The following is a 22,661-nucleotide window of genomic DNA, read 5'->3' as shown; positions in this document are numbered from 1 at the left end:
TACTCGAAATGAAAGTGATCACTTATGACTACAATCAAATATGCATTTAGAGAATAATGCAAAACGATCTCAACCGAAATTTTATCAAATTTATTCATAAACTCCAACGTACATGTTATAGCAAACTATGAAAAATAATTTTTCCAAGCTGTCTGATTGGGCAATTCAATATTTAATACAAACGATTAAGAGTTTAATCGTTTATGTAAAATTTTGAACGTGAGCTAAGTTTCACTCAATGTTTAATTATCATTTCATACAACAAATATTTTAAAATTTTAATAAAAAAATAAAATGCCAAAAAAAACATTAAATGATAAAGACAAAAACACAACCAATGCCACATACAAAGCATAAGAGATAAAGTGCAATATATAACACAAAACCCAAACTAATCTTGAAATTTTGCAAACCCCGTGGTATATATATCCAAAATGAAAGTGCAACAACCAATTTATAAACAAAGTACAATATACATAAAAAAAAGCAAGAAACAAAACTAACTGTGAGGGTGGGTTCGCGACCAACGTAGAGAGTCATCGCTAGTGAAGGAGAAAAGAGAACTCGATGGTTCTATAAATGGTGTTTATGCACGAAACCAATCTGTCAAAATGAAAGAAAATTATACATAAAGTATTCAATCAATGCAGATTTGTGTTAAGTAGAAGAAACATTACATTTAGTGGTCACCAAAAGTTTCGCTAGAGACGTTCGAAACGCACTGAAGAAGGACTGCACAAAAATAGTAAGGGAAATGCTCTTTCTAGCGTTGTCTCTTTTAGATAAAAGGCCATATGACGTGGGATCTTCCTGAGACCAATGTCATATACCCATTAGACGTCGGATGCCCTATAAGGTCAACGTCTAATGGGTCTCTTAAGCTTCTTTCATGCTAAATTTTTAATTAATTAGAACACCAATAGATGTTGAACCTTTGATCCACCGACGTCTAATTGGTACAACATAGTTAATTGGAACACCAATAAACGTCTTTTTGGTTCAGGTTTTTAATGACTCAGCATAGTTAGGCGGTTGTTCTTTGATTGACCGATGTCTAAAAGCCTTTAAACGTCGAATATATTAACAACCGATGTCTAATTTGTGAATTTATATATAACATTACCACTGTTCATTTTTATGTTGCGTGCTTGGCGGTCTAATGTTGAACGATAGACTTTGAAGCCACATTTCGTACTAGTGTGGGTAACGATATTTTTTGTTGTGTGTCAGATAGCGATTAAAACTATTCGTAACCAACTTGATCCGTTGTCATCCCTCCTTATGAAGTCTAAAGGGTCTATTAAAGGTGGACTAGTTGTGATGACTAACTCAAGTTATAGGAGAAATGAAACAAAATTTTATTATTTCTCTTTATGTAAACATCGTGGAAGAAAAATTCACCCCTCTTCAAAGTGTTGGAGGAAGCCAAACCAACAATGAAAAAAATGCTTGAAGATGGGACATTATCAAAGAATTTGCAAAAGCATTAATCAACAAAATAAAAAGAATTTGCAAAAGCATTAATCAACAAAATATACTCATGAAAAAGGATGTGCAAAAAAATAAATTTATTTAGATAACTGATGAAGAATAGGATGAGCTTTTTGTGGCCACTTGCTTTGTCATCTCCAATTCAAGCAATAAGTGGCTAATTGATAGTGATTACACTAACCACATGACATTTGATCATGACCTCTTTAAGGAATTTGGTACTTCTCTAGTATCTAAAGTGAAGACTGGGAATGGAAAATACATTGTAGTAAAAGGAAAAGGCACAATAGAAATTGATTGTATTTCAGGTACAAAACTTATCAAAGATGTGTTATTTGTAACTAATATTAATCCAAATTTGTTGAGTGTTGGCTAGTTGACTTAAAAAGGTTTCAAAGCTATCTTTGAAAGTAATTAGTGTTTGATCAAAGATGCAAATGATAACGATGTATTCAAAGTAAAACTGAAAGGAAAAAGCTGTGTTTGATCTAATGAATGAGGAGCAAATAACATTCTTTAAAATTTCCATACTAAAGTTTGACACAAGAGTGATTAACACTTCAATATCTCATTAAGAATTACAAATCCATATGTTTGATGTAAATAGTTTTTCTTGTTTTGTAGCAACAGGTGTAACATTGGTTTTGCTCCTTCTCAATGTGGTTGTAGTTTGCCATGAAGACAAAACAAACCTTTTCATCTAAAAGGTCAATAAGGTTAAGGATATGCCCTTCATAGTGATGCATATAGTGATGCATTTGCCGTCTCTTATGGCTCTAATGCTTCTCAATAGGCTCATATAAAAGTAGATGACTTGCACATTTTACATTTGGTCGCATTAGAGATTTACAAAAATCAAAGCAAAAGAGGAGAGTTGAAGTTGTACTTCTTTTTTCATGCTAAAATATTTTAATTATTTTATTTTTAAAGTTGTTTGATTATTTCAAATGAATTTAGCAGTAATTTTAGATTTTTAGGAAGTTTCTAAACATGAGATTGTGTACCATGTGTAGTTCTTATTTTCTTGTTTTCAGTTTGAGTTTTAGGTGAATTTAAAGTGTTCACTAATCCAATAAAAATGAGACTTCATTTAACAATTTCTTTCTTGTTTTACTTCTTAAATAACTTATTCTTAAATTTCTTTTAAAACTCAAACACTTCTTCTTTTCCTCTCCTCTATTATTCATCTCCTTTCCCCTCTCCACCCAACCGTCACCTCCTCTTCTTCTTCCTGTTTTTTTTCTTTTCTTTCAACTTCAACCACCACCTTTAATGAATTGGCGCTGGACCATCTTGCGTCACTGCTACTATTCTAATAAATTTGTTCTGGACGAAAAAATTCTATTTATAATTATGAAAATTCTTATAGTAATGTAAAGTTGACCAATATATTTTTACTCTTTCCAATTTTTTTACCAAACATAAATAAATATTTCACTATTTATTTTGTTTTATGAAAACAATAAAAAATAAAATAAAATATTTTATCCAATCTAAATATGTGGTGAAAAGAGAAAAAGTTTTTTTTTTCATCGAAATTTAACACCATAATGTTGTGGAAAAAAAGAGCTATATGTATCTGTGTTAAAAACCGAAAGAAAGACGCAATTTTGTGATTTTTGTGAACAGGTGGATTTACTCCTTCCAACTTTAAATGATTGATTTTATTATTTTGTTTGTCTGCCCTTAGAAAATCTTCGTGTTGTTTGTTTTTGGCTCTGTGGGTGCACTTGGTTCAACCATTTTGGGTAGAATACTCACAATAATTAAGGAAGGAACATGCTCGTTAATTGTTAATGCAATAACTATTTTTATCAATAGGGAACTTTGACCAATCACCAAAGTTGATTTCTTTTAACTTTAATAGATAAAACATTATTTTTGCATTTTTCTTTAGGGGTTTCAATAATTAATAATCAAATTAAGTTATAATCTGAGCTGAATGAATTAAATTGGCTTAGTTTTTTTAGTCTAATAAAATCTAACCTAAATTAAATAAAAAAATGCTTGCTTTAGATATTAGAACTCAAAGTTAGATAAAGTCGACCAAAAATTAGTAATATGATTTTTTCATTAAGTATAATATTTTAAATTTTATTTTTTATCAGCAATATTTTAAATTATATGGTTACTTTATAATTTTTGTTATTATTTAATTGATGCAAATGAGATGTATCAATAACAAAACCATGTGTATTTGTCTTTTTTTTTTCTTTCTAAAATTAAAATTCTACAAGGAAGACATTCCATTGATTTAATTAAAATCGAAATTTACAATGGAACGAAGTCGTTTGGGCCGGACAGCATTTTCTTTGTCTGTAATAAAAAGAGATATGGCGAATAATGAGAAGAAAGAGATAGAAAGAGATAGAAAGAGAGAGAAGGAGACAGGTGGCGGGCAGCTATAAACGGGAGAAGCGCAATCCTTATTTACCTCACATCGCCGCCTTTCTTGCCCAGAGAGAACCCAAAATCAAAATCAATCTCCATTCTTCCAATTTCACAGCACCACAACACACTCAGATTTTAGATTCTCCCCTCTATGGAGTCTACACCGGTTAATTGGGAAGCCCTTGACGCTCTCCTCATCGATTTCGCTAAATCGGAAAACCTAATCGAAGAAGACTCCTCCGCCCCTTCCCCCTCCTCTTCCTCCTACCACTCCCGCCTCCTTATCCGCCACATCCGACGCTCCCTCCACACCGGCGCCATTGACGCCGCCGTCCATCTCCTCCGCCTCCACGCCCCCTCCATCCTCACCGACCACAAGATTCTCTTCCGCCTCCACAAACAGGTCCCTCCCTTTCTCCCCTCATTTTTAACCATGCATCCGACCTATTTTTCTAATTTTATTTTTTTATAATTGTGGTGTAGAAATTTATTGAACTTCTTCGGAAGGGGACAGCGGAGGATCGCGAGTCTGCTATTCAGTGTCTGAGGACGTCTCTCGCTCCTTGCGCGCTGGATGCTTATCCGGTATCTGAACCGTTCATTTGAATTCGCTATTTATGCACTTTTTCTTTTGTTTGGGTTTGACGGTTGGCTTTTGTATTTAAGGAAGCATATGAGGAATTCAAGCACGTTCTGCTAGCTTTTATATATGACAAGGATGATAACACTTCTCCCGTGGCAAATGAGGTATAGGTCTCCAGTCTACTTATACTGAGAAGATTACAATTGAATGGGATATGCATTGATGTTTGCTAAGAACTTCCTGTTGTAGTGTTGCACACACGATGGGTATAGTTGTGATACTCCTCAAGTGTGTTGACTCTACTTATAGAAGTTCAGTTAAACACAATTAGTTTGGCAAACAAATTCTTCCATCATATAACTCAGCAACTGTGTTAAGTTAAAGGGTCTTGCTAACTAGTTCCCTAAGGCACCGGTTAAGGAATTAATGGCTGATTTTTTTTTTCAAATAATATGGTAGTGCATTACAAAACGCATGAAAATATTTTCCACTGATTTTAATGCACTTCCATATGATTTTCAATGAAACATTTTTCCTTTTAATTCTTTAACCAGTTTCCTTAGGGCATCAGTTAGCATTTTCCCAAGTTTAATTACACTCATACTAGCCTGGATCGTCTTTATTACGGAATTATTTTTTCTCATATTTTTAGGCATGCTATATTAAAAAGCACAACTATTGAAAAATATCAAAAGGAAAAACGTTATTTGCCCTCCCCTCGAAGCCCTTGAATTTGGTCATAAAGGGGAAACAGCATACCTTATAGAAAGGGGTGGGCCCGCTTCTAAGTTTTCCATGTAATAATTTCAAAGCTACATAACTCTTTCGTGAACCATTACTTCAATGCAACTGAAGAAGAGGCTGTGAGAGAATGACTGTATCCCTTCTTTATTCCTTGCATAGTCATTAATTGTGCACTATACCACCGTGGTGGCTAAGATAGTCAAACTCGAGATTCTATTCAGACTCAGGAAAGTAATTTATATAATAAATTGTTGAATTGTAACACCAAGCGCAATATTCATATATATGATATAACATATCATAAACTAATGAGAGGGAAAAAACACATATATCCCACCGAATACTTAATTAAGCTTAAATTTATAATCGTAGTTATAGTTCATAAACATAAGAAAGTCATTAACTAAACTCCATACACAACTCGTTTTGTCAAACTCGTGGATGGTAAGAGAGAGGATTGGAAAGAGGAATAAAAAACCATAACTCTTTAGAGTTAAGATTATATGAAAAATTATATTCATAGACTTGTGCATGCATTAAAAATAATATAGATGATGCAAATAACTCACAATAAGTCTAAAGTATACGATCCAATACGTACCACAACTAAAAGTAGGTTCACAGTTCATAAAATTACTTGTAAATAAAACAACTAATAAATTCGTAAGTGTTTAATACAATCAAACTATCCAAGGAAAGCATTCTCACTAAAAGCAGGATGGTCATCCTCTTCCCCATGATCTTCATTTTTATTAATGTCATCTCCGCCATGACCTTCGTCATTATTAGCAATTGGAGGAACCTCCAAATCATCCATAGGTGCAGCAGCAACACCACTAGCATCTTCATCTTCTCCAACTTCAACTAAGATTTCTTCAACTGAAGCATCCATAGTTGAATCTGCTTCATTCTCCTCCATAGCCCATTCATCATTAGAACCAAGGTTATCAATGCTATAGTCGTTTTGTTTTCCTAACATACTTCTTGTTGAATTAGCCATCACAAACACCACATCATTCATGATTTTTTTTTTTGTTAATGATTTCTTTTCTTGGTGTGGACTTAAATAATTATTAAATTATTTTGATACATCATACTAGCCTTCTGGGTGGTGAGGCAAATAATTATAAAACCAATTTCGTAAATTTAAATTTTTACCCACTAAAAAATGCTTGAATTACGCTCTCAACCAAATGAATTACAAGTCAAACTCAATACTCTAATAAAAAACCTTTGTAATTCTGGGTGTTCATCCCCTAATGATTCCCATCATCGTGTTGTTGGAGTTTTGGTTTTGATTTTTGAGTTATTAGACTACCAAAAAAATCTAGATTTGCTCATGAAACCCTCAATTTGAGCATCAACCTTACTGATCTCATCAATGTCTCCCACCAACCTATCCAAACAATTATACATTCCACACTTCACTTTATAATATGCTTTAAACTCAGGATTATAGTGCATCATTGGATTAAGATAATAGCTTGCAACATTCAGTGGCCTATGCAATTTGGCTGTTTTATGCAAATGGAAAAAGAAAGAAACTTGAACTGATCCTCAAAGTTTGTTCACAAAAATGTGATCCACACAAACCTGGAAAACTCTATTCTCAATCACTATTCTCCAGCAACGCAACATTCTTTTCTGTATCCAGCTACATTTTTTATTTCTGTTTCCAGTCACCTTCTTTGTTTCCTTTACTTTCATTATTATTTAAATGCTTTGCTTTATATTACTTTTTATTGTTAATTATAAATGTCATGAATTTTCACAATATTTTTTTTATTTTTTTTACGATGTATATGTTTATAGTAGAATCTATTTAATATTGATGTAGTGATATACATGTTTGGATTTTGATAAGTTATACATTGGTTGTTGAGAAGATAAGACAATCCCTCTCCTTTATCCAGATTTGGCATTGGCTGAGACTATAGATGGAATTAATAGAAATTACTCATGTGCGAATGAACTTTCTTAGCAGCTGTCAGAACACTTTTTTGTCCTTGGGGTTAGCTGCTTTGCACCTCTATTCGAGATCTACGACTGATTCCTACTTGAGTATATGGACTTGATACGAATGGGATAAATATAGTAACTGGTCTCAGATTAATTTTCCCGACCAATTAGATAGTAAAATTTCAGTCAAATAGTAAATTAAAATGTTGGGTACGGAAGATATAGATGATAATTATTTAATTATTTCTGTTATTGTTTTAAATTGTAAGTCTATCTTTGCTTCACTTCTAGTGTGAAGACGTCTATTAAATAAATATCAAATTGTATGCTTAAAAAATACTTGAATTCTTTAAGAAGGAAGAGAATAATCAAGCTATATATATATACTAAACAAGTTGAACTCAAGCTTCATATATTTGAACACTCATATCAAGCTTTAATTTGACTATATTAAACGAATTTTGCAAGCTTAAGTAGCACGGTCTGTTTTCAAGGCCAAGCTTTAGCTTTAATGAAAACTTGATTCAATTCAACTTGTTGTACACCCTTATTCAACACCCTTTGTTAAAAAATTAAATAAGGATATCTTGCACAAGTAAGGGTGTTATATGGAATAGGAATTTAAATTTGAGTTGGGAGATGTCAACCTTTGAATCTTTTAAAACCTGTCCTATTGAAATAATGGTGTGCTCCTCCCTGGACATGGTGGCCTGGGTAGGTTACCTGTTGCTGCTTCGTTTGGAAATAAAATAACGTTTAAAATGGAATGATTTTCTATGGAAAACTTGTACTATCAAGCATGGTTATCAAACTCTCGAGTTAACTCGTAGACTTGAGTTTACATTCCCAGACATGGCTTCCGAGTTATCTCGGAAGTAAACTCGTTTTCTGCATAAACTCGATAAAATCGACTGTGAAATCGGTAGGATCGTGTAGAATCGCGAGTTTGGAGCGATTCTGCGAGCTTGAAAGGGGGAAAGTTAAGAAAAACGAGGTTGTTTGGGGTTTAGGGTTTCATGACTTGACTGTCACTATCTCTTGCGCCCCTCTGTCTCTCTCCATGGCCATCGCCATTGCCTCGCCTCCTTCAGGTTGTCGTCGCGTGCACTCGATCACACTATGTTCACACTCCATCTGCGCTCTATTTGTGGTTTTCGTGGTTGTCATCATGTCTGTTTTGCGGTTTCCGTGGCGCCTACTGTCACGCTCACCATTGCGCATACTAGTCTCGCCTCCTTCCCACTGCGTCACTCATTGTTGAATGAAGTTATTTCTTTTTTAACAAAGTCGTGAGCTGAGCACGGTTTTGGTTTATAATAGGTAACAAAAATTGTTTTTCTAAACAATAAAACCTAAGTCCTTGCCACTGCTACAATTCTTTTTTTATTATATATTTAATGAAACACATCAAAATTAATGACAATAATCTAAGTATTTATGTTTTACAATATTTATTTTTATGAACAATATATCTATAAATTTTATTTATTTAAAGTTATATAATTTTGTAGACTTATTTGAATTAAGATATTATTTATATAATTTTTTTCATTTGAAGTAAACTCTTACGAGTGTAAGAGTTGAATTTACAAGTCGAGTTTACCCTACTCTCACGAGTTAGTTTGATAACCTTGCTATCAAGTATGCAACGTGATCAATTGGTAGTGGTGTAGACATGGACCATAGGCTGGTAGTATATGTGTCATGCCTGGGGTAAATCATTCACTTTTCTAATATATAATAATATATAAATATGAAAGCATGTTAATAATCTGTAAATATACTGTACTAAAATCTTCTGGTCACTTAGAAAACAAGCATTTAGTGATTTTATGTTCTGTTTTCTCTGTGATATAGTAGATGTCTGACTTCTGTGGTTATGTATGTTTTGTGCTTAGCTTACTGTCAATGGTAGAAAGGAGAGACATTTGTAGGATGGATTTTATTTTATTTTTGGATCACCATTATAGGTGATACATCTAGCCAACTGTTTTCTGAGGATATGTCCATACTCTTTCAAAAACTTACTTCTTTTTGTGAGAAAAATATTATAGAAGACAGAACATGTTATTTCTTGTCAGTTTTTCATTTTTGAATGTTTATTTAGATCGACTAGTTGAAATTTGCAATTCATTTAATAATAAAAGTATTGGAAATTTATTGATCCCTTTTTATTTTTGAAATCTGTTAGTGAGGTTTTTGTTTGATGTTATATACTTTTTGTGAATAGTGGATTTGTTAAGCTCATGATAAGGCTTGCTTACTTTTGCAGTGGTCAGAACGGAGGAGGATTGACTTAGCTGGATATATGTCCTCAATGTTAAGGGCTCATTTAAATGCTTATGACCCAATTTTTTCAATGGCTTTGAGATATTTAATAAGGTTATCAGCCTTTTCTCATTCAATTTGCAGAAATTAGTTAAACTGTGCTATTTTAATTGCCATGGATTATGCAAATTTTTGGGATTCTTATGCCAAATTTTCATTTTATTTTTCTTTTGTATTTTCTGTCTTTTTACAGCATACACAGGGTATATTGTTTACGTCAAGGTATTACATCACCCATCTCTGATCTGACTGAAAGATTGCTCCTTGAAGAGAGGGACCCTCCTGCAACACCACAAGACATTTTATACGAAGTTCCACCATTTGATGAGGTGAGATATTTATGTTGATAATTCTGAAATTCCTCACATTAATGAAGGAAAATGGTATGTATGGTAGTCAAAATCACGATCCAGAATGTATTCCGAATGAGTCTACGATCTTATTCTCCCTTTCTGATCTAGCTTCACTTAAAACTCACGATCTTCACAGATCGTGCTAGATTGCTATTTTAAATTGCTGTTGTAAATCGCAACTCGTGTGAGAGTGGCGATTCTCGCGATGCAGTCCCTCCCTGTGGCGAGAGAGCAGCCGACAGAGCTTGCGGCGCTGGTTCTCTTGTGGCCTCATGATCCCTCCTGGCAGTGATGGAGAATAAGCAAACAGACCTCACAGCGGCAGCACCTCTATCAGCGGTGACTCTCGCGACATCAACATGGTAGACATCAACATGGTAGACATCAACATGGTAGACATCAACATGGTACGGTGGTGGCCTCAACGCTGGTCTCACTACGAGTCTCTTCGTGAGGGGTGGTGGGTGACTACTCTAGGGTTTTTTTTAATGGGTCGGAATTGTATTCTAACCTAAAAAGGTTAGCCAATTTAGTTTAAGCCCAATTACTAAAACTGTTACTGCACATAAAAAAGGTGCCTCTCTTGAAACAACCATTGCACCCAAAAAAAAGACTCTAAAAAAAGTTCAAACTGTCACGCAAAAGAGTGACTACCTCTCTTCTATAACTGAGAAAAACTGCCACACTTGACTCCCTCTCTTCCCACAAGCGAAACCCATGCATAGCAGTTCCATGGATGAAATAAGCGCTGCTCTCCCTTCATTAAAATGTGTTTAGACTGTCGCTCTTCCATCTCCAAAATACCACAATTTTCACTCTTTTTTCAGCTATTTAATGATGTAGTATTTTATTTATATATTATGAAGTTCAATTATGAATTTTGAGTGACATATGATGATTTTGTGTGAATATAAGTTTCATAAAATTTGTAGGATCTTATTATCCTGTGTTACGATCTTCCGATTTATGATTTATATTTCCCTTTCTGATCTTGAGTAAGATCTCGATTTTGACTACCTTGTTATGATGTATATTATCACTCAAATTATCATGATGCGTTATCAGTTGCATATGAGCACCAGTATATGGCTTTACAGAGGAAACTTTGAGCTCTGAATCTGCTCAGTGTTTTCTTGCCCTATTGTCTCTTGACTCCTCGTTTGATTTCCATTACTGAACGTTGCACTCAATCAACATTTCTGCTTGCGACATAAGCTGGTTGTTGCAATGTAAACCGACAGTACACTGATCCTCATTGCACACCTTTCAGACATGCTCTAATGAGTCTCAATCCTCTGCTGTTGTTCCATCTGTACTGTTATACTTTTTCATGCTTATCAAAAGTCATCTGTATGTTAATGGTGAATGTTATCATTTTGTGACGACAAATTGATTAATCTGTGTTTGCACGTTTGTATTAATGAACACTTGTGGCCACAATTTTTTTTATTGTATCTTTACATCTTATTCATACATGCTTTACTTTTCAGCTTAAGCTATATGTTTTACTTTGGAATCCAGGTTGACATACAGGCTCTTGCACACGCTGTAGAGCTTACCAGACAAGGGGCAATTGATAGCTTGAGAATCAGTAAGGGTGATCTGTTCCTGGCATTTCAGGTTACGTATAATCCTACTAATTCATCTGCCTTTCCTTCAATTTAAATTTTACCCGTGAATTTCCTGTTACATCTAAATTACTTTAAAATTGATTTTTTTTAAATATAATTTGGTTTAGTGATATTATCTCTTTCTTTTCTTTTCATAAAATAGACAATTTAAAATCTCAATTTCTTTTGATGAAAATAAAATTTAAACTGAATTTCTAGTTTATCACCTTTAAATTCTAATTTGAATCGTCTTCTCTTCAGGTTAATCGATTTCCTTGCACTATTACTATACAAAAAAACCACTGTTTGCTTAATATCATATTGATTCTGGAAAGTTTAATTTAAAAAGCTTTTCTTTACTTTCACATATTAACTGGATCGTAGTAAAAAAAATTCTTTTTGCACACCAATAAGGAACGATCTCATCACCCTAATGGTTATGGGAATTTGAATATAAAAGGAGTAAAAAAGAAAATCAGTTTTTGGTTAATGTAAAAAATATGACAAATGATTTCAACCTCTTTCAATACTAACTTATGGCTGCATGGGTGATATATTTATTCTTTTCACCAATCTTGCCTATAGCTTTTTTATTGTGTACTTTTTTTTTGTGCAGAATGAATTATGTCGGATGAGGTTGGATGTTCCACTTCTTGATCAGCTTGTTAGAGAGTATTGTGTTTACAGAGGCATTGTTGACTCTGGTAAAGCATCTCCTCTGTTGAATCCCAGCTCTTTCTGTGTGTGATAAGTGTCAAGAACTTTTATGCTACTTGCTTCTGTTAGTTTATTTTTATTGGCATTTTCTCGTAACATTAGTTTTCATAGGATTTCTAGTATCATGAAAAATTCAGTTTAAATTTAAAGTTGGTTATTTCATCTGTGCTTTGTAATCTAGTAAAGCATGTTGTACAATATCAAAGTCCCATTCTAAGTTACAATGGTATCCTATATAAGTTTGATTTTTTTCCTTTCAATTTATGAACTTAGCTTCTGGGAAGCAACAACCTATTTCAGAACCCGTGAAATTCAACCAACAAGACCCTGGGTACTGTTCATCAAGGGATTGTTCTCTCGAGATTGATTGTAATGCTGGCAAGCATTCTGATGGTGAAACTTCTGTTACCAATGCTCAGATGGATGGTTCCCCTGAAAATAATGCTGATGTGACAAGCATGAGACAAGTTGATTTTGAAGTAAGATATGCTTCTGAACTCACAAGCATCCATGAAGACTGTAGCACCAGTGGTTCGCAGCAACTTGAAGATGCAGCTGCTTTGCAGCGAGGCAGGTTGCCTGGAAATGGGGAAAGGAGCAAGCGCAAGCGTTGGAGAGGGCGATATGATGACAATAGTTACATGCCCAATGCTTCTTTGGAAGAGCACAGCAAGCAAGAGCATAGCATAAGTACTGTTGTTTCAACTATATCAAAGGAGAAACAGGTATATGTGTGATAATTTTGATGGTAGTCTAACTAGGAGATAATTACTGAGAGAATTTTGTTTTACAGGGCTCTGAAAAGCTTTCTGTACATGATGTTAGTAATGTGGAAGATAGATACGAGATTCTGTTGGGAATGAAGGAATTAGCTAGCAGAGGAATGGCTGCTGAAGCAGTCCAGGAGGTTAATGCTATTGATCCCAATTTCTTTGCGCATAATTCTGTTTTGCTCTTCCAACTCAAGCAGGTAAGTGGCTTCTATTTCTTAATTTCTGTTTCTTTATTACATGTATAAGAGAGGCCCAGAGAATGATATAGGCTGTGTGGTTGTGTTGTGAATGCTATCTTTTAACGAGGATTCCTGGCTATAGGTTGAATTCCTCAAGTTGGTCAGCTCTGGTGATTATAGTGCTGCGTTAAAGGTTGCTTGCACCCATTTGGGTCCTTTAGCTTCTAGTGATCCTGCTTTATTAAAGCCGTTGAAAGAAACTCTTTTGGCTTTACTAAGGCCAAATGAAGATGCTCTTGGAAATGCATTACCCTTACATGCTCTAGCTGCTTCTCTACAGGTGTTGTGCATTTTTGCTACTCTAATATATGATTTTTTTTTCCCATTGCTATACTTCTTTTTTTAAAATCTGTTGATAGTAGGATTTTATTCATCATGGTGTTTGTCTAGAATTGTTGTGATAAAATTGTTGGTAAGTGTGATTCTTTATTCTAAGATATAGGAGTACAAATAAAAGACGTGAAGGAGTTCAGTAGGTGAATTAAGAAGTGAGTGGTGCGAGCTTATAACTTTTCACAACCGTCCATTCTTGTTAAATTTAGTTGAGTTCCAATTCCTAAATGTAAATTTGCATTTTAGTACACATTAGCTATGTACCCAATGTGTACTTGGCATTGTGCTGTCCTAGTTGATGGTCTTTTCACGTATGCTTAGGACGTAGGGGTTAGGCATCAGTATTAAATCTGATACCATTTGTTGGATTAAGCGCATATCACTAAGCTAAAAGCTATAGCTAATAGTTAGAACTTAACTCTTTTTATTTAAGAGTGTAACAGCCCAAGTTCCACGATTGAATTATGACTTGGTCCACCTAGCTTGACCTACACCCTGGTGTTAGGATACAAACAAAGTCTCACATAGAATAAAACAAGAGATGGATATGGGTTTATATATACATAAGATACTTTGGTAAGAGGCCTTTTGAAGTGGTACCAAAAGTAAATCCGTGAGGACTTAGCCCAAAGTGGACAATATCTTACCAGTGTGGAGATTAGGAGTGGCAATGGGTCGGGTCAGACACGAATAATGCTATCGCAACCTGACCCGACAAAAAGAATTCACTCGCTACCCGCACAAATTCGCGCTTATTCGCGTTTAAAAAATACCTAGGGTATTTTAAAGCCCGCGGATATCCACAAATATTTTAAAAATATATATATAAATTATTAAAATAAAATTTAAATAAAATTACAAAATATATATAAAATATAATATAAACTAAATTAAATATAAATTAAAATATAATTTTAATTAAATTTAACCTTATAAAAAAAATTAATGTTAATTTTAATTAAATTTAACTTAATAAAATATAAATTAAAATTTTTATTTTTATTTTTTGAGGGTACGTATATTCGCTGGTATGGATATATAATACCTGCCCCGGTCCATTTATAAGCGGGTACTAAAATACACGCAACCCGCAGGTAGTAAATATCTGCGGGTACCAATTATCTGTCGTGGATTTTATTCGTGGGTGCGGATATTTTTGCCATCCCTAGTGGAGATCTATGTGGGTTGAACCTTCCTACAATCGGTATCAGAGCCAAATGGTTCAGGTCTAGTGACCGGGCTCAGACGAGTACGTCCCTTCATGGTAAGGTTAAGCCCTGTCAGGTGGCTGGTGGCAGATAGCCAAATGAATCATGGGAGGTGGAGAGCAATAAATGCTCATTGGCATGACCATGGGTATGTAGTGTACTCAGATAAGAAAAGACTTCCGCTGTAGGGGAGGTGGAGAACCATAGTCCTTTGTTTGAGAGGAGGGTTGTTAGGATGTAAACAAAGTCTCACATAGAATAAAACAAGAGATGGATATGAGTTTATACACATAAGATACTTCCCTTGGTAAGAGACTATGTGGAGTGGTACTAAAAGTGAATCTGTGAGGACTAGCCCAAAGAGGACAATATCTTACCAGTGTGGAAATATATGTGTGTTGAACCTCCCTACAATTGCTTGGACTGTTGATGACCCAACAACAAGGTACCACTACGTCTCTATACAACTTGGATATTACACAATGAACTAATTGGGGGAGTTGGGTCGAAATATGACTCAACTAGCCAAGTCCTAAGTAAATTCCTTTATATGGGTTTGATATTCTTGGATGCATAAACTAACTAGTCCTGGAAACACACCTATTTTAGTGTGGTGATCCCCTTCCCCACAAAGTAACTTGAGGGCCAAGACCCATGCATGCATGCACTGCGAACACAAGGCTCACTATCCCTAAGAGAGAGTAGGAATATACCGTTTCTGAGTCTAAATAGATCCCTACATCATGAGTTTGTAGCTAACTCAATTTGAATGCTTTTAGCTTAAAAATTTTCGATACTTTTTGCTAGAACACAAGCCAACTTAAGGCTTTCTTACTCATGGGTTAATTTTGTTAAAAAATTATAGGAATGGGTTAATTTTAAATTTTATCTGGGAGAATGGATAGGTTGTGTTTTAAAACACAATTCAAACTACTTACCTTTTTTTAATTCAAGAAGTCGTGTTTAATTTGACGAACTATACAGTTTTCATTAATTAATTAAAATGTTATATAGGAAGCATGACTTCTGCAATATTTTTTAAATACTTTTAGATAAAGGCCACGAAACTTGTGAAAGTGAACATATATTAATATTCGCCGGAAACACTCGAGTTAATGGAAACTGCAGACCTACCCAACATTCTTAGTGTGCATCGAATCGCCCCCTAGATATTTATCATACATGAACATCAAAAAACGACTTTACCCAGTGAACTAAAACGGATCAAGACATAAAAAAGGGTTTAAAGTTCCCATTTCTATTAAGGAAGAAAAAAGAGATTAAATGAGCAAGCTATATTCCGTGAATACTTTGGGTGTGTTTGGATTTAAGATGGATTTGAGGGAGGGGATCTGAGAGGAAAAGGAGGCTAAGGTGAGATTGTTTGGATTAAGGAAAAAATGGTGTGACTTCAGTAGATTTGGAATGAAAGTTTGGGTGTAATAGATTAAAAAAATATTTTAATGGATTAAATTAGATGATTATAATTTTATCCTAATGTGATATAAATTTAAAGATAAATAGCAAATATATTTTAAAATGAAACTGAGGTTATTATTTAAAATTACAAAAAATATAATAATGATAATAATAATTATTATTATGATTATTATTATTATTATATAAAATATAATTGTAAAACTAAAACCAATAAAACCTAAAACCACTTTACATGGATATGCCCTCACGCATATGCACATGGAAGGAGAATCGATTAGGAGAGAGGAGAATGAATTCTCCTTCATTCATATATTCCAAAACTATTTAATAGTATCACCAGGAATCCATTAGAGAAGATAATAGATTTTGGAAAGAGGAGAATTGATTCTCCTGTCTTTAACATTACAGTAGAATAGATTCTTGGCCCTTGGATCCCTTTTCTCCTTCTGCAATCCATCATCTCTCAGGGCAAAAAGAAATTCAGAAATCGATTCATGAGGGCAAAATCGAAATTGTATATCACGTGAGGTGGCTTTCCCCACTGATCTTCTCACTTGAGTGAAGACACCTCACTGCAAATCCGGCAAATCTGTCTGCCCAATTCTCCTCAAATCAAATCAGCTGACCAAACGACCTACTCACTCGCTCTTCCATACTTGTCTAGAGTAAATCAATAGAAACAAATAGAGCATGAACGAACATATGTCTTCATCTTCTAGTGTTCGAACTTGAACACGTTTTCTCTCTCCTCAAAGTTAGCCTCTTTTCTGGCGACCACATACCCAACTTTGTGGTCTTTTTGTTCAGTATATGACCATGACTTCTATCAGTCTATATTTACTTATGATTTTGGTTTCTGGTTTTTTATTCAGCATTCGATTGACTTGTAGAAGTTTTTATTTATATGTATCAGCATTTGTTTGAGTTTTTTTTAGGGTTAAATATGTTTTTAGTCCCTGAACTATCAAGCGATTTTGGTTTTAGTCCCTACTCAGAACTTTGATGGTTTTTAGTCCTTATTGTTTTGAAACTCTGAGTAATAGTCCTTAAAATTGGACGGTGTTAAGTTTCAGTGGATGTGGCAAACGGCGTTGCAACGTGATAACTGATCTGCTCTATTCTCTGTCTGCCACGTTGGATGTTTAAGTGTTTGGACTGAGATTAAGTTAGTTAACCACTTCGTGATCTTTTATAAATCAGATTTGAAGAAGTTGGGTTCTTCTTCGTGACTGCAGCTGGTTGCTGTTACAGTAAACTCGACCAGACATAAATCAGTTTGAACATTTTTCAAACGCAAACTCAAGCACAAATACAGAGGCACTCAGTCTCACCAAAATCTAAAAGAGAGGAATGAGAAAGACAAAAATTAGATCTTACATCAAACTTACTATTACAGTAAACTCGACTAGGCATAAATCAGTTTTCACAGTAAATTTTTCAAACGCAAACTCAAGCACAAATACAGAGGCACTCGGTCTCACCAGAATCTAAAAGACGGGAATGAGTAACACATCAGATACAACCTACCAATCCATTATCTCGTTACTGTTGTTGGTTTGGAGGGTTTGGGGGAGGAGGCATGCCAGGTCGAGGAGGACCAAACACCGGAACACCGCTGCCAGGTGGTGGGGGCATGCCGGGGCGAGGTGGAGGAGGCGCAGGCATACCAGGGCGCGGAGGAGCCGGAGGTCCTCTCACCATCTATCCCGGAGAAGGAGGTCCCATGGGGCGCTGTCCAAATTGCGGGGAGGAACGGAGAACTGAGGTGGACCGCCACCAGGTCTTGGAGGAACAAATTGTCCGGGTGGCATCGGAGGAGGCGGACCCCTGGCCATGGGGGGAGGAGCGAATTGCCCTGGCATCTGCCCCGGTGGACGCATAACCGGCGGACCGCCAGGATACGGCGGCGCATTGAGCTGCGGTGGACGCGAGATCTGCGGCTGCATCATGCCCGGGGCAGGGCCGCCAACGCCGCGAACTGGGCCGGCGAGACCAGGCTGGGCCTGGACAACAGGAGCGGGAGGAATGTCTCTTCCGGCGGCACGACCGATGTCGGGGCCGACGAGTGCGGAGGCACCTACGGCCTTTGAGTGGGACTCTTCTGGCGGAGGTGATCCCTCGACGGTCATGGAGATGACCTCCTCGCTGCGGAGGAGTACAAGACCGAGCGTGCGGCGGTCCTCACAGTCACGAAGAAGAACCCAACTTCTTCAAATCTGATTTATAAAAGATCACTGAGTGGTTAAGTAACTTAATCTCAGTTAAAACACTTAAACATCCAACGTGGCAGACAGAGAATAAAGCATATCAGTGATCACGTGGCAACGCCGTTTGCCACATCCACTTAAACTTAACACCGTCTAATTTTAAGGACTATTACTCAGAGTTTCAAAACAATAAAGACTGAAAACCATCAAAGTTCTGAGTAGGGACTAAAACCAAAATCGCTTGATAGTTCAGGGACTAAAAACATATTTAACCCTTTTTTTTATTGTTAATGATTATTAGTGTGTGAAATTTGAGTTTTCTTTGCAGATTTTCAGCTTATATTTTTATTTTTTAATTATTATATATATTATAAAATATGTTTTCCTCCATCCCACTTTTGGGGTCGGCCGCTCGCTATCTAGGAATGACAAATGGCGAAATATGAATGCAGAATTGACAACTTTTATCTTGAAAAATGTGGGATCCAGCGAAATTGTGACAGTTTTGGTAGTAGTGAAGCTATTGCATTCGGAAGTGATGGGAACGTAATTGCTGTATGGGCTGAAATGCACGTGGAAAAAGTGGGGTGATGAAAAAAGTACAGTGATAAAGATAACTCAGCATTTTTAACATAAAAGATATTTTGTAATATTTTTTATTTTTGCAAAAGTTGTGTAACGAGACAACTTTTATCTAAAAATATTCACAAATTATTAGTTAGATTATTAAAAACAGCATTACTTTAAAAAAAATGATGTATGTTTTAAAACAACTTTCTTAAAACATGACTTTCCATTCTTCATAATAAATTTAAAGTTACCTGGTCGTGTAATTTTTTCACAATATTAACCCATTTGTGCAAGTAAGGCCACCTACTTAGTATTAATAGCTTAGCATGCTAAATAATATCTACTTCCTAGGATTTACAATTACTAGGTGCAGGGGCTTATTATCATACTAGTTCTTTATAGTAAGATATTTTATTTGGTTTCATGTTTCACATCGGTATCTATTGTGTAGGGTTTGTTCTATTATTTCTGATTTCTGTAATATTATGTAACGCTGTTATATACTAAATAGGTTGCAGTTGGTCGAAGGCTTGGTGTTGAAGAACCTCAACTTATGAAAATAATGCGAGCCACTCTTTATACTCATAACGAGTGGTTTAAACTTCAAATGTGCAAAGATCGTTTTGAAGGTCTTCTGAGGATTGATTCCTTGAAGGAAGCCAACACTCCCTTCCTTGCACCAGTATCTATATCCAAGTCCTATGCTGATAGCTGCACAAATGGATCTTCTCAGGCTACAGTATCTTCAGGGACCAGGACGTCAGAAGATGGTAGCAGTCCAACTCAAGTATCCTCAAGGGATGTTATCTGTGACGAAGGAGCAATACTTAAAGTAATGGTGAGTCTTGGGTTCTTGCCGTTAATTCTTTTCATAATAAAAATTAAGACCGTAACATGACTCTGACCTATGAAGCTTTCCATGATGGGTTTTGATTTTTCAATAAAACAATAAAAATGTAGTTACACGGATTATTTTGTTTCTTCCTTTTTCTTGTTACCGTGTCCCATTCCCATTTTATTTTAGTTTGTTTTGAGACCCCATTCTCATTGCTATGTTATCAAATGTTATTTATTCTTTTACAGGGTAGATTAAATAAAATGCATAAGTATACATTTTGCGATTTTGAACTTGCAGGAAACTTCCGTTTTGTTGTGGACTTGAGTGTCTATTTTGCGACAGTATCTTAATGTCTTTCTCCTTGGTTGGTTCTTCGTCAATTCTATGATAATTATTCTCTCTTATGACCACTAAATAATAGCATGTCATAAATGTTGTTTTAGTCTTTCTAGTCATCATGATTCTTATTGTTGGAGTGTTTTAGCTTTGGAGATAATTTTCCATACAACTTATTTGACATACAGGGTCTGTTCTGATGCTCAAATTTTTGCTGAGTGCAGGAGTTTTTAGCTTTACCTAGGGCTGATGCCATACATCTGCTTGCACAATACAACGGAAATGCCGAGACAGTCATTCAGCAGATATTTGCCTAGGTAAAATTATTTTTTAAAATATTATTTTATTCAAATTTGTGATTTTTTTATACCCGTGTACATATAGCTGCAAAGAAGTCACTGTAATGTTTGAAATCTAAATTGATGGAAACTACTCTCTTCTGTACAGAATCTCTTGATTATTACCTCAGTTTTAATATGAGAAAGTTGTAATTAATAAAAAAATTATTGGCGTGACTCAAGGGGATTCAAAAGAAGATAATGATACTTGCATATACATTTTACACTAGCGGCTCTATTCACGGATAAAATCATTCGTGAAGCTGATTGTTTCGTGCTTTTGTTTGCACAATTCATACATGACTGCAATTTAGGGCATACTTGATTTCTGACTTTTTTGTTTTAAAAACTTCTTTGGCCTAGTGTCAAGCTATTTCAACAATCAAATCCTTACCTGTAGAATGCATGAAGTTTTAAAATTATTTTAAGTTGGTATTTTAAAACTTTAAAAAGATATAGGTGAGTGATGCATTTTCAGGAGTGTTTTTTTTTTATTAAAACAGTTTCTGAAAATTAAAATTAAATGCACCCTTAATTGTCTCTTTTTTTGTTGTTTACCCCATTTCTGGGAGTCTATATCTGTTAGGCTTAAATTTTGGTTGGACTGAATTTGTAGTATAACAATTGTCCTTAAATTTTCAAGAAACTTGTGAGATAATTAACATAGGATGTAAATAAGAGATGAATAAACTAGAAGAGACATTTTAGTATATAATAAATTATATTCGTATAAGTTAGTAATTGTTTATTTTAATTTTAAAAGTAGATGAGTAAATCTTAAAAGGTGATTAAAAGTTTTACATTAATGTTTGACATAAAAGGTGATTAAAAGTTTTAATGGATGTTCCGTGTTAACAAAAAAAAATAGAGAGAGGTTTTAATTTTTTATGAGTATGAGGTAATTCCTTTTGTAAACTACGGATATGAATACGACATGATATCGTTGTGAAGTAGTTATCAACAAATTACACGACTTTTGACTGGGAAATTGGAGTTGTGTAGGTATAACATAACTTCTATTAATGAAGTTGTGAGGGTCAATAAAAATATTTATCAATAATTTTAATTATAAACGTCTGATTAGAGATGAAGTGTATATGTAAGTATTTGTGGATAAAATTTACAATAAATGGTTGATAAGTTCGGATATTTATTACTTGCAGTGAATAATAAATATTTTAATATTAGTTTATAAATTGGTTAATATAAGTATTATATTATCTATAATGTGAATATACATTATTTTGTAAAAATTAGAATAAAAATTAAATTTATATTTTATTAGATTTAATTAAAAGTAAATTAAATTAAATATATATGATTTAATTAAATTTAATTAAAATCATATTTTATTTGGTTAATTTAACTAAATTAAATTAATTAATTTAATTTATATTATATTTTATATTTTTTATAATTTTATTTATATTTGATTTTAAAAGTTAATAAATTTTTTCTAAGTATTTATGGTATTTATGGATATTTGTGGGTTTTAAAATTTTTTGTGAATACTTTTTAAACAAGTATTTGGTGAATAATAGAATAAATAATACGTGGATTTTTTTTGTTCTGATCAAATAATGGGTAGATGCTATACATATTTTGATTTAATTTAGGTCCTCAAGTTTGTATGAAAATCTCAGTTGGGTCCTCAAGTTTTTTTCTGTCTCAATTGGGTCATATTTTTTGTAAAAATGAACAAATTTTACCCTAACCGTTAAATTGTAACAAACGGCGTTAGTTGGTGCTGACGTGTTGCATAATTAATACGTTGATGTCAAAATATTTGATTACGTGGAATTTTTATTTAATTTGAGAGATTATGACATGGCACGTGGTGATGTTTTGACTACCTCCCTCCCCCTCTGCTTCCTCCTCCATTGTTGCTCCACCGGCGCCACCCACCATCTACAACATTTGCAGTGGATTCTCCAGAAGGAACAAGATGAAGCGCAAACTTTTTCCTCGATCAGAATACCAGAAGGAACAAGATGAAGCGCAAACTTTTTCTGGGCAACACGTGAACCTATATCCAAAAAAACAGAACACCCCTGTTAGATTCCATTACCAAAACATGTTCTTTTTCATCACAGACAAAAACAACTGTCATTCAAACGCATATCATCCACAACTGTGATTTGATTTCAACTTATCAAAACCAAAATTAAAACTTTTTTGAACAAACATCCTCTTAAGATCAGTG

The 22,661-nt window shown here is 34.5% G+C and overlaps 1 protein-coding gene and 1 pseudogene across 1 annotated transcript; one reads left to right on the top strand and one right to left on the bottom strand.

Annotated features, from left to right (window-relative positions):
* The first annotated feature begins 3,865 nt into the window (after positions 1–3,865).
* LOC124842417 (Ran-binding protein in the microtubule-organising centre protein) lies at positions 3,866–20,640 on the top strand. The gene is made up of 12 exons (XM_047318889.2): positions 3,866–4,285; positions 4,366–4,467; positions 4,549–4,629; positions 9,441–9,550; positions 9,690–9,825; positions 11,371–11,469; positions 12,076–12,163; positions 12,450–12,901; positions 12,970–13,146; positions 13,271–13,468; positions 19,458–19,784; positions 20,345–20,640. Exons 1-12 carry the CDS (start codon positions 4,034–4,036, stop codon positions 20,435–20,437), a joined length of 2,115 nt encoding a protein of 704 aa, XP_047174845.1. The 5' UTR covers positions 3,866–4,033; the 3' UTR covers positions 20,438–20,640.
* Positions 14,373–18,475, bottom strand: LOC148206755 (uncharacterized; annotated as a pseudogene).
* Positions 20,641–22,661: the final 2,021 nt, after the last annotated feature.

Source organism: Vigna umbellata, chromosome 1 (genome assembly GCF_029865625.1).
Source record: "Vigna umbellata cultivar VRB3 chromosome 1, Vumbellata_1.0, whole genome shotgun sequence".
In the NCBI taxonomy this organism is placed as follows: Eukaryota; Viridiplantae; Streptophyta; class Magnoliopsida; order Fabales; family Fabaceae; genus Vigna; species Vigna umbellata.
The sequence above is the reverse complement of the archived record's forward strand: the minus strand, read 5'-3'. Positions and strand labels throughout refer to the sequence as shown.